Source organism: Jaculus jaculus, chromosome 4, assembly GCF_020740685.1.
Source record: "Jaculus jaculus isolate mJacJac1 chromosome 4, mJacJac1.mat.Y.cur, whole genome shotgun sequence".
Lineage (NCBI taxonomy): Eukaryota > Metazoa > Chordata > Mammalia > Rodentia > Dipodidae > Jaculus > Jaculus jaculus.
This window is the reverse complement of record NC_059105.1, coordinates 158,257,339-158,276,682: the sequence shown is the minus strand read 5'-3', so window position 1 is coordinate 158,276,682 and position 19,344 is coordinate 158,257,339. Positions and strand designations below refer to the sequence as shown.

The window sequence follows — 19,344 nt, the reverse complement described above, 5'->3', positions numbered from 1 at the left end:
TCGAACTCTTGGTAATCCTCCTACCTCTGCCTCCCAAGTGCTGGACTGAATGCATTATATTGTACATCATGTATGGATATCAGTTTATGGGGGCCAGGGTGGAATGTGGTTGTTTAATTCAAGTGTCCCCCATAAACTTAGGCATTCTGAATGCTAGGTTCCTAGCTGATAGAGTTGGGAATTAACGGCTCCTGGAGGGAGTGTATTGTTGGGGGCGGGCTTATGGGTGTTATAGCCAGTGTCCCCTTGCCAGTGTTTGGCACACTCTCCTGTTCCTGTTGTCCACCTGATGTTGGCCAGGGGGTGATGTCCACCCTCTGTGCATGCCATCATTTTCTCTGTAATCATGGAGCTTCCCCTCAAGTCTGTAAGCCAAAATGAACCTCTTTTTTTTTTTTCCCACAAGCTGCTCTTGGTTGGGTGATTTCTACCAGCAATGTGAACCTGACTACAACACCTTGCCTCTGTAAAATAAAGGAGTGTGACTGGGGAAGACAACAGGCCTCAACCCCTGGCCTCTACCCATAGACACACGTGTGCGAATGCACCCACCCCCACTGCCCATGTATGTCCACATGCATGTACCTATGCACACATCCCACACACAAACACATGCAAGAAGAGTTTAACAACTAAGTCATTTACTTCTCTTTAAAAATATTTTTTCATTTTTATTTATTTAAGAGAGAGAGAGAGAGAGAAATAGGCAGAGAGAGAAAGAGAGAGAGAGATTGAGATTGGGCACGCCAGAATCTTGAACTGCTGCAAATGAACTCCAGATGCTTGCACCACCCTGTGCATCTGGCTTACATGGGTCCTGGGGAATTGAACCTGGGTCCTTTGGCTTTGCAGGCAAGCATCTCAACCACTAAGCCATCTCTCCAGCCCTCATTTGCTTCTACACAGAAGCAACTGAAGAGTACATTTTAAGATGGTGAAAGGAATCAAGTCTTCCCTGTGCTTAGTATTCACAACTGATCTTATTGGGAACATTGCACATCCTATGACCACAGCCCTTTTGTACTCATAAAATGCCCTAAAAACATATTTAAGGAAAGTAGTCTAACTGAAGTAGAGCTAGAATCAATAAGGAGAGAAGGAAATACATCTTTCTTTATTTTTTTGTTTTTTAAATTTTCTTGTTTATTTTTTATTTATTTATTTGAGAGCAACAGAGAGAGAAAGAGGTAGAGAGAGAGAGAGAGAGAGAGAGAGAGAGAGAGAGAGAGAGAGAATGGGCACGCCAGGGCCTCCAGCCACTGCAAACAAACTCCAGATGCGTGCGCCCCCTTGTGCATCTGACTAACATGGGTCCTGGGGAATTGAGCCTCAAACTGGGGTCCTTAGGCTTCACAGGCAAGCACTTAACTGCTAAGCCATCTCTCCAGCCCAGGAAGTGCATCTCAATACAAGCACACATTGAGGGAAGAAAGGAAGCCAGGGGAAATGGGTTCCAAGAGCTCAGGGCCAAGTCCCCGTGCATGTGGCTAGAGCCTCTGATTCTACCCCTCCTTGGCTCTCCTTGGGGAAGCAAAATATGCTGGTAGGCACTGTGCTTCTCTTGAGGACCCCAAATAAAAAAGAAACAGCTATCGAGGTCAAGGAAAGAGATCATCCACCTGGAAGAGACATCTTCAACTGGTGCACAGTTCACGAGATCTGAATCCCAGAGCCCTGGCCCACAGCTTCTGGTCGCCTTAGCATATGCTGCAATTACGCTGAACCTCCAGGGAGGGATAAAATGAGTCGATTGCATGCCTGGCCCCCATCAGCCATCAGCATTGCTAGTTCCCTTCTGTTCGCACTGCCCTGTTCTGAACCCCAATAGTATAAGGTATTTATTGACCTTCTTCAAGTGTCTCGTTACACATGGTCACATGCTGCTGTCTCACGTGCACATGATATTCTGAACCGGAGCACTGAATCTCTTGAGGGTGGAGGGCAAGCTTGGCGGGTCCTTCAAATTTCTCAAGGATTTGAGCACAGCAGCTAAGCATTTAGGAGTTGGATGGGACCTGGGCAGAGAGCCTTTGAGGAAGGGTACTTCCCTTGATCATTGAGGAAACTGAGGCTGGGAGATAGCTCAGTCAGTAAAGCTTGCAAATGAAACCCTCAGAACCCACATTAAAAAATAGCTGAGGAAGAGATTGTTTAAAAGAAGGGCAGGTGGGAGGGTCAGTCAAAATTCAAGATATTCTAAATAAGATATATGAAAATTTACTTTCTTAAATAATGACACATCCAGAAGCCATAGATTGTTACTAGAAAATTTTCAGTGCCTGGGATGGGATACCTTCCAGTGAGTGGTTGACCAGGGAGGTCCCTGTTGCCTCCAAAATATTACAGGCTATTGCCAAAGCCCTTGGCTCTCTATGAGAAAGAGATGGTAAAACCCTATTGCTGAAGACTTCACATGCCTGAGTGGCAAAGTCACTGAGAAATCACGGTGGTGCTGAGCAGAAAACTTTCTCCCTGTAGCCCAGCCAACTGAAAGCTGGAAAAAGCTGTATTGTATGCAGTCTTATGGGAGACAGAAGTCATCAGCGATGAAAACAGTGGACACCGGAAACCTCAAGTTTGGCCAGATAGGCCAAATGGCTGAACAAGTGCAGTAGTGGCATGTCTGCTCTGGGGGAAACCAACTGCTCTCTAATTGGACTGAAGGCCTGCTCTATGGGAGGGAAGACATGCCTGGTACTGAAAACCTAATCAAAAGCCTATGGCAAGGGAAGGTCATGAGCCTTAGGGGTATAAAGCCTGCTCTTGTCTGGATAAATCCATACATTACTCTCACCAAACTGCGCTGAAAGCACTATATTTAATGTTCATACTCATATATTAATGCTACTCTCACTTCTGGTTAGAGAAGCTTCTCTTTTCAGATGGCGATGACCACTTGGATGACCCAAAAGGCAACGTAGTGGTGAGAAAAAGGGAGAGAGGATTGTCCAGCACTGAAACATCTCACACCCACCAAAGTTCAGGGTCCATTGCGGAAGAGGTGGTGGAAAGAATGTAAGAGCCAAAGGAAGGGTACCACTCCTTACATACAACTGTCCAGACAGAATTTTGCCTTGATACCCAAGACCTCGCGGTGCCTAGCAATATCCACACAAGACCCTCCTAATAGGAGAAAAAGATGATGCCATTAAATTAAAAGAGAGACTAATGGAGAGAGGGAAGGGATATGACAGAGAGCAGAGTTATGAAGGAGAAAGTAGGGGAGGGGAGAGGAGGGAAATAGCATGGTTTGTTGTCTGTAAGTATAGAAGTTGTCTATATATATATATATAAATAGCTGAGGGCTGGAGAGATGGCTCAGTTGTTGAGGCACTTGCCTGCAAAGCCAAAGGATCCCAGTTCGACTCTCCAGGACCCACGTAAGCCGGATGCACAAGGGGACGCATGCATCTGGAGTTCTTTACAGTGGATGGAGGCCCAGGAGCACTCATTCTCTCTCTCTCTCCCTCTCCCTCATTCTCTCTCTCAAATAAATAAATAGAAATATATTTTTTTAAAAAAACTAGCTGAGAGTGGGGACATCCACCTATAATCTCAGAACTCGGGAGGAGAGACAGAGGGACCCCTGGGGCTCACTGGCCAGCCAGTCTAGCCTACTTAGGTGAGTTCCAGAATAATAAAAGACTCTATCCCCGAAAAAAGGTGGATGATGCCTGAGGAACACCACCAGAGACTGTCCTTTGGCCTCCGCATTCCACATGAACACCCACACCCACCCACACACACTCACACTCACACACACGTGCATCTGCACACACATGAACATGCCCATATGCACACACACATGCGCAAAGTAGAAACTAAGCAATCAATCCTACTTTCCCAGTCAGATCTTCCCATGGTTCCTCCATACTTTTCACAGCGGAAACAGCAGCTGGTCTGAGAAGGCCAGGATAACCTTCCTAGTGGGTCCAAGTCAGTGACCGAATCCAGAAGCTTGGCTAACGCTTTATCCAGATTGTACCCCCAGGGGCTCCTAAAGCCCCTCAGACAAGTAGAACACTTAAAACCAGCAGCCATGCTTGCTCCCCCACCCCCAAACTTTCTTTCTTTTATTATTTTATTTTCGGTTTTTCTTTTGGGTTTTTCAAGGTAGGGTCTCACTCTAGCCCAGGCTGACCTGGAGTTGGCTATGTAGTCTCAGGGTGACCTTGAACGCATGTGATCCTCCTACCTCAGCCTTCTGAGTGCTGGGATTAAAGGCATGCGCCACCACGCCTGGCTATTTATTTAGTTGACAGAGAGAAAGAGAGGGGGAGAGAGAGAGAATGGGTGCACCAAGTTCTACAGCCACTGCAAAAGAACTCCAGATGCATGGGCTACCTTGTGCATCGGGCTAACGTGGGTCTTGGAGAATAGAACCTGGGTCCTCTGGCTTTGCAGGCAAATGCCTTAACCGCTAAGCCATTTCTCCAGCCCTCTTTCTTTCTTTTTCTGATATGAATAAATTCCAGTTTAGAGTTGAAAGAAATCTCCAGTGACTTCAGTAATTTTTTTTTCACCATTGCTTTTTTCATACCTGACCTGGCCGACAGCAGTGTGCCAATGTTTCAGCTGCCTGCACAGAGCACAGAAGAGAGGCATGTCAGTCAGACCAACATGTGTGGCTCTGGCTATGTCTGCACAGCCACCAGAAAGGCTCGAGAATGATGCCAGACAGTGGTGCCCTCCTCAGCATTGTTTCCTCTTTACATCCTGAACTGGAGGGGCCAGTTCTCCTAGACACAGCTGAGTAACTATGGCGGTTTGATTCAGGTTCCCCCATACACTTAGGCGTTCTGAATACTAGGTTCCCAGCTGATGGAGATTTGGGAATTAACTCCTCCTGGAGGCAGTGTATTGTGGGGGGCGGGCTTATGGGTGTTATAGCCAGTGTCCCCATGCCAGTGTTTGGCACACTCTCCTGTTGCTATGGTCCACCTTATGTTGGCCAGGGGGTGATGTCCGCCCTCTGCTCATGTCATCATTTTCCCTGCCATAGTGGAGCTTCCCCTCGAACCCGTAAGCCAAAAGAAACCTCTTTTTCCCACAAGCTGCTCTGGCCGGGTGATTTCTACCAGCAACGTGAACCAGACTGCAATAGTAACAGCCAGCTGCTCCTGGACCATGCCGCAGGGACTTCTGGGAAGAGGCCTTTGGAAGCTGTGGAAGGGTCCTCAGGTCATGTGATAGAAAACTGCTAGGTCCTAGGTGTCCAGATAGATTCCTTGTGAAGAAGGTCCAGCCAGATGGAAGAACCGGGATTTTTAACATGTGCACCCAGGGAAGCCTCCTGGGTGACTGGGTCTTTAAGGTAGCATGAATGAGACCAGAAGCCAAACCTCTATGAATTTCTAAAAATATAATTGCTCACGCTTTGTCTTCCTCAAGGAGGAGACTTTAGCAAAATGAGCAGACTCTTTTTTTGTGAAAGATATTGTATTTATTTATTTATTTGAGAGAAAGAAAGAGGCAGATAGAGAGAAAAAGAGAATGGGCATTCCAGAGCCTCTAGCCTCTGCAAACGAACTCCAGACACATGCGCCCCCTTGTGCATCTGGCTTACATGGGTCCTGGGGAATTGAACCAAGGTCCTTAGGCTTCACAGGCAAATGCCTTAACTGCTAAGCCATTCCCCCAGCCTCAGACTCTGCTTTGAATAGCAGTATCTCCATAAAGACAGGACTGCTCTCCTGACCTCCATGTGGATGACTTTCTTCCAAATGACCACAGCTGCAGAGGCACGAAGTCTGAAGTGCAGGCCACACTTTAACCCAGAATAGGGCACCCCAGCACTGCTAGAAAATTTGGAAAGAGACTGAAAAGAGCCTTTTAGTTCCTCCCTGTGCTACATCTTCTGCTGTGTGTACTCTTGCTGTGTAGGCAGATGCCATTTGCATGTGTATATCATTTTGCTGTGTATCAGGTGGAAACATGTTGAGTCAATCTTCCTGGGATAAACTCAGCCAAAGATCCTTAGGATGTTTGTCTCTTAGATGCTTGTCTTAATATTCCCTCCTCTGCTGTCCTCCTGCCTTCAGTTAACCCTTAGCATGCTGGCTTCTGCATAGGGGCTTTAAAACAGCTGTCTGCACATTGGGCATCACATCTGTATTCAGAGCAGGAAGGAGGGCAGGGTGGAGTGAGAGGACCGGTGTTGCCTTTCTCCTTGTCCTTCTTCTTCCTCCTCCTCCTTCCTCTTCCTTCTACTACTCCTCTTTCTTCTTTTAATCAGAGGCGACTTTGCTAGAAGCTCTATAGGTACCCACGGCCCTTGCGTGTCCCTGGGCTACTCTGAGCTGCAAAGGAAGCCTCCAGGGTGACCTCAAGTGTGGAAAGGGGCCTGTAGGTTCAAGGCGGGTGAGGCATGTTTGGGGCCTGCACCCCCATTCAGTGCTGCTCAAGCCCCTTGGGGTCCCCTTTCCGAGCTGGTGCCTCCTGCCTCAGCAGATTGTTTGGACCTCTGCCACCTCCTCTGATCATGCCAACTCTCTGACCCCTAGCTGAGTCCATTCACCAACATCACCTACACCGGGTAACTCTGTGGACCCAAGCTCCAGCCTGGTCCCTAAGCTCCACAGCCCTCCTCCCTCACCATATCTTCCCGCTGATGGCATCTACCTACCAGTGCCCCCTTGGGACGTCACTCCTGTCCTAGATGGGGAACACAGGGATATCTGGCAACCACCCAGTGGGGGAACCAATGGGTTCTCTACAACCTGCTCAGCTGGGTACAGTAGGGGAGCAGGGCCAAGTGCTACTGCTCAGGACCTGTGATCAGTGGGCTGAAGATATTCCAGACCTTCGACCACAGCTCTCTTATCAGCCACTAGCCCAGAGCTGTAGGTATATTTGCAACCTCCACGGCCCAGGCATCTGTGGACACAGTGCCATCCCACTCCAATCCAGTTCAAACCCCAAACGGAACACTCACGGAAGATCCTACAAGTGCAAATGTTTGCTTCCTCCTTAATAAAACTGACTTTTACCCCAAGATGGGTAGACTCCAACCCAAGAAAAAACAACACAAAGGCAATGAAGTGAGAGTTCTCCACCAAGGCTGCCTGGTTCCACAATGGAAGTCTCTAATGAAAACATAGAGCACACAATAGAAATTGAATTCCCAAATGAAAACCAGAACAGTCTGAGTTGCAGGCGTAGCTGACAAGCAACTTGAGGGATAGATAAGAGGGATGGAAGGGTTTGTGGAGGAGGAATGGAAGGGACGAGGGAGATATACACAGAAGCAAATCCGAAATTAATTGGCACCATAGAAACCCTTCCTCCTGGATAGCACACTAAAAGATATAACTCCTCGGGCTGGAAAGATGGCTTAGCAGTTAAGTGCTTGCCTGTGAACCCTAAGTACCCCAGTTCGAGGCTCGATTCCCCAGGATCCATGTTAGCCAGATGAACAAGGGGGCACACGCATCTGGAGTTCGTTTGCAGTGCCTGGAAGCCCTGGTGTGTCCATTTCTTTCTCCCCCCCCCACCCCCTGCCTCTTTCTCTCTCTGTCTGTCACTCTCAAATAAATAAATAAAATAAACAAAAAAAGTTAAAAAGAGATATAACTCCTGAAAAAAATAAAGGGGGCTGGAAAGATTGCTTAGTGGTTAAGGTGCTTGCCTACAAAGCCAAAGAACCTCGGTTTGGTTCCCCAGGACCCATGTAAGCCAAATGCACAAGATATTGCATGTATCTAGAGTTTATTTGCAGTGGCTGGAGGCCCTGGTGCGCCCATTCTCTCTCTCTCTCTCTGTCTCTTTCCCTCTCTCACTCTCTCAAATAAATAAATAAAAATAATTTAAAAAATAGGTGCATGGACAGTTCATCTGGTAAGAAGGGCCTTGGAGAGGGTGGGATGAAGCCTATCACTAAAACATTTGGCTCTGACTTGTAACTCCCAGTAGCAGAAATGGGTTACAACCCACGTTGAGCTGTTGATCAAAGTGACCTACGATGTTCCCCCAAACAAGACTTCTATTAAAGCACTTGATTACCTGCCTGAGGTAAAAAGGTAAGACCCTATTGCTGAAGACACCACATGCTGCCAGTGCAGAACACCAAGAGATCTGGCTGGATCTGGAAGAAAGCCAGTTCCCAGATTGTTAGCCCGTACAGTGCTGAAAAGCGCTACGTGAGCTACTGGGTAAAAATGGCCAACAATATGGCGAGCAAGCAGGGAACACGCTCTATGAAAGCAGCCAGGCTGACAAGATGTACACACCTGTGCAATAGTGGCACAGAGCCTAGGTGGGTAACCAGTGATTCTCTGATGGGCTAAGAGATTCACTTAATAGAAGGGAACCCACAGCTGGAAGACTATGGACCCCATCAAAAAGTTCCCACTAGTCTTCGGCCAAAAGTGAGGTCACAGCCATCAAAACCTTTCCAAATTAACAATGCTTAACCTATTCTGATCTCACTTTCTGATGGAGAATCTGTTTTTATTTTCCAGAAAGCAGTGAGAACCAAGGACAACCAAAATCTATCAACAACACAGGAAAAGATAGCTGACTTCTTGTCGGGAGATGAGCCATCCCTCGCACATCAGCCAAGGCCCAGGTGAAACCACAGAGGCATCGGCGAGATGAGCAAGAGTGCTGCTTCCACGGTGAGCCTGACAACCTGCACCAGAGTGAGGGAGACAGACACTGTGTACACTCAACCTGTACCAAAGCCAAAATTCAAAACCTGCTGAGAGCTCAACACCAAAATAGTCTTAAAACACACCCACCAAGCCTCAAGGATATTTGTGGAAGAGGGGGCAAAAAGACTGCAAGAGCCACAGGGTGGGAAGGAATATCCAGAGACACTGATTGTTCCCCGCACAATGATTGACCGCTGCTCTCACAACTCACAACCCACAACTCCATGGTGAACACCAGCAATCCCACTGAGGAGGGCCCTCAGTGGAGGGGGAACAGGGAGGGAAGGAAGGAGAATGATGATACTAACACATGATGTATTCATATAAAGCGTCTACGTCATTAAAAAAAAAAAAATCTCCAGGCTTCTCCTGGGGGAGATCTCCTGTGATTGATCCCCAAACAAATACTATTGACAACCCTTCCTCACATCCGCACCCACCTCAGTATCAAACTGATTGGCTGCCTGGGCACAGCGGAAGATATTCTTGGAAGATATTCTTCCAGCTATTCTTCAGTGTTCCTGCCTGCTCATCTTATTTCATATGATGCAAGCACAGAATTGCTCTGCACACTTGCAAGAGATGAAAGACGGGTCTTGGAAGGGCAAGAGACCAAGACTGACTGGTAAATGGTGACGGAACAAAAGCCAGGATCCCTATCTGTCACCTTACCACTCCGAGGGGCTATACAAGTCAGCTAATGGAACACGCCTTCCAGAGAAAAGGCAAGAGGAAAAAAAAAATCACAGTTAATTCTCAGTTGTCCATATTTGGGGACATGTTTTTAAACCCAAACTGTGGGACTGCAGAGATGGCTTAATGGTTAAGGCACTTGTCCGCAAAACCTATGGACCCACGTTCAATTCCCCAGATCCCACATAATCCAGATACACAAAGTGGCGCATGTATCTGGAGTGCCATTGTAGTGGCTAGAGGCTCTGGCGCACCTATTCTCCCTCTCTCCCTCCTTCCCCCTCTCTCTAATAAATAAATCAGAAAAATAAAAATAGCACACACTGTATTTCTCCTTACTACCAAGCCACATTTTCTGGAGTCAGACATGCCACTGATGTGTCATGAGGCCACGGGCCAAGCTACATTTTCTACAATTAGGAAGCATGTATCCAGAACACTACCTTCAACACTATACAAAATACACACGATGGCCAACTTGTATGACCCTCATCATTCCTCAGCTCTCCAACACAGACCAAAAAATAAAAAATAAGGCAATATGATATACATTCAATGTATATAAAGACCTGAAGGAAGACATGGCCTTGTGCCATTGGCTGGCTGAGGACAAGGGCTGAGGAGCGCTGCCCGCACCCCAGGGCCACCCATCCAGCCACGTCTCTTACCCGCCCTTCGAACTTGGCGGTGGCTCCTTCTTTGACGCAGAGGTTCCGCGGGGGCAGAAGAAAAGCGGGGGCCTCAGTGAGGGGCATGGAGCTTGAAGGATCCACACGCAGGGAGGTTTTGGACACGTGTGATGAGGGAACCAGTTTCACGTCCCCCATGGTCTGCAAAAGGAAGGAAGAGGAGCCGGTCAGGCCTGACAAAGTACGGGGCCATCTTCCTTGCAGATGCCACTTGCCCAGGCTGGCCCTGCAGGCTGTGAGGAGCAGGTGACTCATCAGGGCCGTGTCTATCTGGAGCTCCTCGTTGGCTTCTCCACAAAAGGTGCCATGTCAGACCAGCTCCCAAGGCCATGCCTACCACATGAGAACCCTCTGAGAACCCTCTGATTTCAACTCCCTCCTTCTGAGAGAGGATTTCTGGGAAACTGAATGGCCCAGCGGTCTCTGAAACATGTGTTTAACAGTCATGGATGCTTTAGAATCAGCGTGTACCTGAAGCAGGTGGTGGAAAGTACCAAGCACTTTTGTCTGAAGTGTGAGAGCTCACAGCCTACCAAACAAAAAAATAAATAAATAAATAAATAAAAATAAAAATGTGACCCATACTCCAAGAAAGATAGTCGCTTGGGGTTAATGTATTATGTGACCTGGGTGAGAAGGTGATAGTCTGTCACTGAGTAAAGGATGGGCCAGGGACTAAATTGTGGAAAGGTGCAAGGTCAGGGTATCAAGGAAGCGAGGCACTAACCCAGACTGGCTCCTCTGCCAAGGCCCAGAGAGATTAACTCAGTTGCCCAAGGAGACAGAGCAAAATGATGCCATCACTGGCAAGAGCCTTAAGACTGGGCTCCCTTCTCATGCAGGTATGGAATTGATAAAGACATGCCTGCAGGCCTGGAGAGATGACTTAGCAGTTAAGGCACTTGCCTGAGAAGCCTAAGGACCCAGGACTGATTCCCTAGAACCCACATAAACCAGATACAAAGGTGGCGCATGCATCTGGAGTTTGTTTGCAGTGGCTGGAGGCCCCAGTGTGCCCACTCTCTCTCTTTCTCTCTCTTAATAGATAAATAAAGTGTTTATAAAAAAATATGTTTGAGCCGGGTGTGGTGGCGCACGCCTTTAATCCCAGCACTCGGGAGGCAGAGGTAGGAGGATCGCCGTGAGTTCGAGGCCACCCTGAGACTACATAGTGAATTCCAGGTCAGCCTGAGCCAGAGTGAGACCCTACCTCGAAAACCCCCCCCCCAAAAAAAAAAATGTTTGGATGGGCATAGTGGCTCACACCTTTAATCCCAGCACTCGGGAGGCAGAGGTAGGAGGACCACCATGAGTTTGAGGCCACCCTGAGACTAGAGTGAATTCCAGGTCAGCTTGGGCTAGAGTAAGATTCTACCTTGAAAAACCAAAAAGAAAACAAATATATATATACATAAATATATATGTTTCAGGGTAAAAGTTATGGTTGTGGAATATGGATATGTAAAATAATAATTACTGAACACATTCATTTTCAAATACTTTATGGAATACTTTATACATGATCTCCCCTTCTTAATCTACTATTTTATTTTATGTTTTTGAGGTAGGGTCTCACTCTAGCCCAAGCTGACCTGGAATTCACTCTGTAGTCTCAGGGTGGCCTCAAACTCATGGTGATCCTCCTACCTCTGCCTCCCGAGTGCTGGGATTAAAGGCGTGCGCCACCACGCCCGGCTTAAATTTACTATTTTGTTTTTGATTGACAACACAATTGTAGGTACTTATGGGGTACCAGGTGAGGTTCTGTTACATATATTGTGTTATGATCAAAGGGAGATACTTAGCATATTCAATACTCAATGGTTTTTCCAGTGATCTTGAAATACATATTACGGTTAACTATAGACAACCCCCCCAAAACATATTGTGCAAAATCAGGGAGTCATTTCTTATGCAAATGAGGAGGCTGCCCTCAAAGGATAGTACATGTGCCTAGCATGTAGCTGAGTAGTGAATGTGAGGATGGAGTCATGTTATACACTTAAAGGGGGAAAATGTGAAAAATATTCACATTTCTATTATGTGAAATGGTGGTATTTCTGAAGATTAAAAAAAAATACACAATTTGGTAGAAAGCACACAACTTTTTGTCCTCATAATTTTTCTTAAACTAAAGGGAGATAAGTTGTTCCTAAGAAAACTGATTTGTAGCCGGGCATGGTGGCGCATGCCTTTAGGTCCAGCACTTGGAAGGCAGAGGTAGGAGGACTGCTGTGAGCTCGAGGCCAGCCTGAGCTACAGTAAGACCCTACCTTGAAGAAATAAAAGAAAACCGATTTGAGCTGGGAAGATTGCTCAGTGCTTAAAGGTACTTGCTGGCAAAGACTGACAGCCTTAGCTCAATTCCCCAATACCCATATAAAGCCAGATGCATAAACCAGCACATGTATCTAGAGTATGCATGCAGTGGCTAGAAGCCCTGACATGCCCAGATTTTCCCTCTCTTTGAAAATAAATAATTGGGAGAAAAAAAAAACAACACGATTTTTAACATTCCATTATATGGGTGTCTGACATCTCCCTATTGGACTACTTGGACAATGTCTACCTCTTTGATAATAACAAGCACTGTGAAAAGTATCTGTGCTTAAGTATTCTGCTTGGCAAACCTGACTTTCTCTCTCACCAACAAGGTATTCGCTCTGCAAACAAAATTCCTTTCCAAACGGTGACTCACAGGCTCACTGCAGTAGGTAACTCCGAAAACAAAACAAGCACTTAGGTTACACTTGCTGTATGCCGGGGGCTGTACGAAGCGACCTGAAATATTAAAGTCATTTGCTCCTTACTGCAACACTGGGCAGCAGGTAATCGCATCACCCCTCACTGGAAGGATCAGAATACTACCCAAGGTCACACCACAGTAGGAGGCAGAGCTGGCATTTGAGTGCAGGTGTGTCCTACCTGGGCCCTCTTGCCTCTTGCAGTAGTCAGAACTGGCATGATAGGAAGAAATGTTGGAAGCTGCTCAGCTCACATGCATGTCGATTTTTTACATGTAAAAAAAAATCAATATTGTCTATATATTAAAACATAACCACCTACGTTATAAGATGGATGCTAGCCCAGGATAAAACATTTTTCAATGAAAATGAAGGGTCAGGATGTTTGCACGTGAGAAGAAACTATCCCAAAACACAAGTGGGGGGTGGTCCACAGAAGATCAAGAGCCAATCCACAAACACTGCCTAGCTCAATAAACACCTGCCCAACAGAGCACATTCCAAATCAGGGTGTGTCACTGGAGATTTCTTTCGCCTCTAAAATGGAATCTATTCATCTCAAAAAAGAAAGCAGGGGCTGGGGAAAGGGCTTAGTGTTTAAGGCACCTGACCGCGAAGCCTAAGGACCCTGGTTCGATTCCCCAGGACCCATGTAAGCCAAATGCACAAGGGGGTGCATGCGTCTGGAGTTCATTTGCCATGGCCGGAGGCCCTGATGTGGCCCATTCTCTCTGCATCTTCCTCTGTCTCTCTCTAAAAATAAATAAATAAAAAAAATATTTTTTAAAAGAAATAAAGAAGGCTGGAGAGATGACTTTGCAGTTAAGGTGCTTGGCTGTGGAGCCTAAGGACCCGTGTTCGACTCTCCAGATCCCACATAAGTCAGACGCATAAAGGTGACACAGTGCACAAGGTCAAGCATGCGCACAAGATGCTGCATGCATCTGGAGTTCAAATGCAGTGGCTGGGGCCCCTGGTGCCAAGGTTCTCTCTCTCTCCCCCTCTCCATTAAAAAAAGACCAGTCTGTTGGGCTTGCCTCAAATAAAGGGGGGGGGCTGCAGAGATGGTTTAGCAGATAAGGCGCTTGCCTGCAAAACCGAAGGACCCAGGTTCGAGTCCCCAAGACCCACATAAGCCAGATGCACAGGGTGGTGCATGAGTCTGGAGTTCATTTGTAGTGGCTGAAGGACCTGATGTGCCTATTTTCTCTATCTGCCTCTTTCTCTTAATAAATCTATTAGGGCTGGAGAGATGGCTTAGCGGTTAAGCGCTTGCCTGTGAAGTCTAAGGACCCCGGTTCAAAGCTCGGTTCCCCAGGTCCCACGTTAGCCAGATGCACAAGGGGGCACACACGTCTGGGCACACACGCCCATTCTCTCTCTCTCCCTCTATCTGTCTTTCTCTGTGTGTCTGTCTCTCTCAAATAAATAAATAAATAATGAACAAAAAAATTTAAAAAAAGTAAATCTATTAAATGAATTTTTTTAAAAAGGTAAAAAGGGGGCTAGAGAGATGGATCAGCGGTTAAGGCATTTGTCTGCAAAGCCAAAGGATCTCGGTTCAACTCTCCAGGACCCACGTTAGCCAGATGCAAAAGGGGTGCGTGCATCTGGAGTTTGTTTGCAGTGGCTGGAGGCCCTGGCGCATCCATTCTCTCCCCCCACCGCCCCGCCTCTCTGCCTCTCTCTCTCTCTCTCTCTCTCTCTCTCTCTCTCTCAAACAAATAGAAAAAATTTTAAAGGTAAAAAGGTAGATGGCATTCCCGAGGAACAATTGAGATTATTGCTCTCTGGCTGTCTTACATGAAACACACACGTTTGTACCCCCCACATGCACAGGTGTGTGTACACACATCCTCATGCACATGCACACACACACCTCAAATGCACACACATGTGTTTGCACACCCACACATCTAAAAAATACACAAACAAAACAGACAGCTACACTTGCCCAAGGTCACAGAGAGGTGGTCAGATGACAGTCATCCTCTGCTAGTTTCCTGGAGGCTCTGAGACCCAGACTAGACACTTCCTGCTGTTTCCTGTAACTGCAGATGCAACAGGCAGGGACTGGAGACTTGCCCAGAGGAAGAAGGGCAGATGTATGGATGTGTTTCCCTGTTACGATTTGACGTGAAGTGTCCCACCCCCCCACCCCAGGAAAGGTTCACACCCTGAAGACTTCGTCCCTAGCTGTTGAATCCAATCACCAAGAGGTGACTGGGTCACGTGGGTGCTAACATCACCAATGAATGACTCCGTTCATGAGTTCATAGCTGGATGGGTTACTTAGGAGGTGGGACCTAGTTGGAAAAAATAGGCCCTAGTGAGGGCCTGCCTTTGAAGAGCATCTCTTGTCTCAGCTCTCTGCTTATGCTGGTCTGCTCCAACACAGCCTTCCACATGATGCTGTGACCCACCACAGGCCCCAACCAACAAAGCCAGCCAGCCATGGACTGAAACCATGAGCCACAGTAAATCCTTCCTGCTTTGTTTGGTTTTTAGTTTTTATTTATTTCAGAGAGAAAGGGAGAAAGAGAGAGAGAGAATAGGTGTGCCAGGGCCTTCAGCCACTGTAAACGAACTCCAGACGCATGCACCACCTTGTGCATCTGACTTACGTGGGTCCTGGGGAATTGAACCTGGGTCCTTTGGCTTTGCAGGCAAACACCTTAACTGCAAAGCCATCTCTCCAGCCCCAACTTCCTGCTTTCAAATAATTTCTCTGTGGTATTTGTCACAGTAACTAAAAAGAAAAATTAAACGGGCTGGGTGTGGTGGCACACACCTTTAATCCCAGCACTCGAGAGGTGAAGGTAGGAGGATGGCCATGAGTTCGAGGCCACCCTGAGAATACAGAGTGAATTCCAGGTCGGCCTGGGCTGGAGTGAAACCCTACCTTGAAACAAACAAACAAACAAGCAAAATTAAAGGGACTTTCACACGCTTCCTTCCACTCTCAGGCCTGGCTTTGGAAGACAAAATATCCCCCATGCCCTCAGTCAGGCTGGAAACTGAGAGAAGCGAGGTGGGCCCCAGATCTTTCCATCAAATCCTCACGACTGGAACCTGCTGCTTCATTTCAATCCGGGGCAGGGCCCAAGGGTGCTCTGCTCAGTGCCCACGAGATCACACAAGACAGGGGCTATCTGTCCATCATGTGGGTTGGTCTGGCTCCAGAAAGATTCAGCTAGGAAGCACCCCGCTCCCTGTGAGGAGGCTCCTGGGGGGCAGGGGTGACTCCACTGTTGTAGGGCCAAGTCTCATGCTAGCCAGTCACACCAAACAGCTCTGCTCACCCTCAGCACAAGGACCCGCCCGCTGGCAGCATCCACACAGATTATTGCCAATTAATGGCTACTGACCTATCTGGGAAAAATTAGTAATCGACCAAACCAAACTACCCTTGTTTCTCTCTAATCCTGGTGGCCACATTCCAATGAAGAAAACCAGAGTGGCTGGGGTGATTTCTGCAGTAGCTTCTCTACTAGCAGACAATGCTCAATGGCCACAATCAAACACTCCCCAGCTGGGGGTTCATTCACTGCCCAGCCAAACGCAGATAAAGGACAGAGGAATCAAAGGAACAGTGGTCCAAGGGCTGGAAGCCCCTTCACCCACTCATGTTTAAGCCAAAGCCTAACTCCAAAGACAGTTTCCAGAAGCAACACAATTTATCAACCACTCACGGCAGCACTGAGCCAAATTGCGCTTTTAATTTGATCAAAAAGCACTTTAAATCGTTTCTTGACCCTAGAAAAGAGCACTTTAAACTGTGGCCAAGAGAGAGTGAAACTTTGAGGTAAGGTGATTCAGCACATAAAAAAAAAAGGAGTCAAAAATCAGGGATCAAGTTGTCTAGCAACATTAAGTTTGGGGAACGCCAACATCCTTTTCCTTACTTGGAGTATATAGACGCTTTAGTGTTTAGGTGATCACAGACTCTAGGGATCTCCAAAGTGCACAGAGCATCCTGGAAACCCCAAAGGGGGCTCGGGAGCAGGCCTGGGATTCTTCCAGAAACCCTGTAACAACACCTCGGAGGCGGCCAAACCACCCATGTGCAAATGCCGCGGGCACTGACAGCTTGGCTGTGCCCTCCTTAATCCTCTACACAAAGCACTTAAATCCTGACAAATACGCTAATCATTCCTAATCCTTCAGTGAGCTGCTCCTCAGCTGGGCTGTGCCAGGCTGGTTTGCCCCATCCCACCCGTGCAAAGTGAAGTAGGGCCACACATGGCCATCCAGCATAGACACCTTACCCGCAGCTTCTCTGGGGGACAGCTCACGTGAGGAATGACATGAGGTGGTGCTACAGATATGCTGGTCCAAGGTCTGGCGAGAAAGGAAAGAGAGAGAGAGAGAGACAGAGAGAGAGCTACAGATCCCTCGGCCAGACTGAAAGTTAAGGGGCTTTGTTCTAACTCTCCTCACAGATGTTGCAACTTGCCTTCTGCAGGGCAGCCAACTTCGCCCGCCCGCCTGGAGATCTGTTGTTCTAATCCGCCCAGCTGGGGTGACCTTTGAAACCTCTGGCTGCCACTGTACAGGCTCTCGGTGAAGTCTTGGGGAGCCAGGGGTGGACGCTCACAGGTTTTTGCTTGTTCAGAGCTGGGGAGCCCAATCTGAGCAAGGCACAAGGGGAGGACCCCGTGGAGCCCAGCTGAGCGCTGGAGGGCTGGGCACGCCCCCAATACCACATCTGGTCTAGACCGTCACTCCAACCTTTTGACACATCTGGTCTGGCATTGCTTGCTCATCAGGGCTCAAGAGACATGAGCCTCCTGAGACCTAGCTCTTTCTCTCTTCAACCCAGGAAGTCCTGTTTACAATTCCTAGGAGGCAAACCAAAAGGGAGCAGAAGATTGAGAACCCCTGGGCTACACGATTCCAGGCAGAAACAGTGCTAAGATCTGAGGTGGCAGATCTCACTCCAGGCAGTGTTCATGTAGAGCTCAGCACCACAAGGTGCTGGTCTACCTTGGAGAGCCTCAGGAACCCATCTTTTTTTTTTTTTAATTTATTTATTTGATAGCAACAGAGAGAGAGAGAGAGAGAGAGAGAGAGAGAATGGGCGCGCCAGGGCTTCCAGCAACTGCAAAGGAACTCCAGACGCGTGCGCCCCCTTGTGCATCTGGCTAATGTGGGTCCTGGGGAATCGAGCCTCGAACCGGGGTCCTTAGGCTTCACAGGCAAGCGCTTAACTGCTAAGCCATCTCTCCAGCCTTCAGGAACCCATTTTCATGCACACCTCCACAATATGGGAGCATCTGATGCAGGGGTCCAGACATCCTCCTGACGGGCATAGGGGTATCCCCCTAGTGCCCAAACAATTGACCAACCGAGGCAACTCACACCCTGAGACACCCTGGACATGTGTCTGGAATGACATCTGTTGGGTCATTTCAGATTAGTGAAGGGGCACCCTTGACTGGGGCATCACTGCCTGTCTAAATCAGGGGTTCTCGGGCCGTTGTGGTCTCAAGATCCCTTTATGCTCCTAGAACTAAGGAGCCCTTACTAACTTTTTTTCTCTGCCTGTGCCTGTATAGTATTGTGTGGTGTGTATAGTGCATGCACGTGTGCACACACTTGTGGAAGCCCGTGGAGAGCATCGGAATGTCTTTATCACTCACCCATGTGTCTCCTTGAGACCAAGTCTCTCTCTGAACCCAGAGGTACAGTTTTCATGAGCCCTAGTGATTAACTCTGAGATCCCCATTCCCCACAGGGCTAGAGTTACAGGCAATACGTGGCCCACCCTCAGCTGTTTAAGTGGGTGCTGGGGAATCAAACTCAAGAGGGTCTTGGACCCTCTCAGGCCTATGTGTGACAAGACTCTTAACCACTGATCCATCTCTTCAAGTCTCCCCGGAGCTTTGGTTTGTGAATTATTGCTATCAAAATGTAGTATATTTGGGGGATGGAAAGATGGCTTAGCAGTTAAGGTGTTTGCCTGCAAAGCCAAAGGACCCAGGCTCGACTCTCCAGGACCCATGTAAGCCAGATGCAAAGGATGTGCATGCATCTGGAGTTCGTTTTTGCCTTTCTTTGTTTGTTTTGGTTTGGTTTTTCGAGGTAGGGTCTCACTGTAGCCTAGGCTGACCTGGAATTCACTATGGAGTCTCGGGGTGGCCTCGAACTCATGGCAATCTTCCTACCTCTGCCTCCCGAGTGCTGAGATTAAAGGCGTGCGCCACCACGCCCAGCTATCCTTTTGCCTTTCTTAACAATGTTCAAGTATAGAAGAGGAAAGTGGTCATATCTGAGCATTGTCTACCTTTAAGGGACAAGTGAGGATGAAGGTAAGTCTACGTCTAATTTGCTTCCATCTTTTCTTCCACACAGAAAGATTGAGCACTTGTGACCAAAGTGATAGAGTCAGTCAGGTGTTTGGCCAAGACAGCTCATGGAGATGCCCTGACACCTCACGGTTAACAGAGGGAGGAATTAATCAGAAAGCAAAGCTGTTCACACCGATCATGCAGGGGACTCAGATGTACGGTTTCTCAAGTGGGATTTCTGGTCATGAGCAACATGACTGGAGAGTCATTTTGAATT

At 47.8% G+C, this 19,344-nt stretch overlaps 1 protein-coding gene across 1 annotated transcript in view; it reads right to left on the bottom strand.

Moving 5' to 3' along the window:
- Mylk (myosin light chain kinase) overlaps positions 1–19,344 on the bottom strand; it is a 350,277-nt gene that overhangs the window by 240,232 nt on the left and 90,701 nt on the right. The window contains exon 2 of the mRNA XM_045146900.1: positions 10,013–10,174. Coding sequence (XP_045002835.1) covers positions 10,013–10,171 — 159 coding nt within the window. The 5' untranslated portion in view covers positions 10,172–10,174. The remainder of the gene's footprint in view (positions 1–10,012; positions 10,175–19,344) is intronic.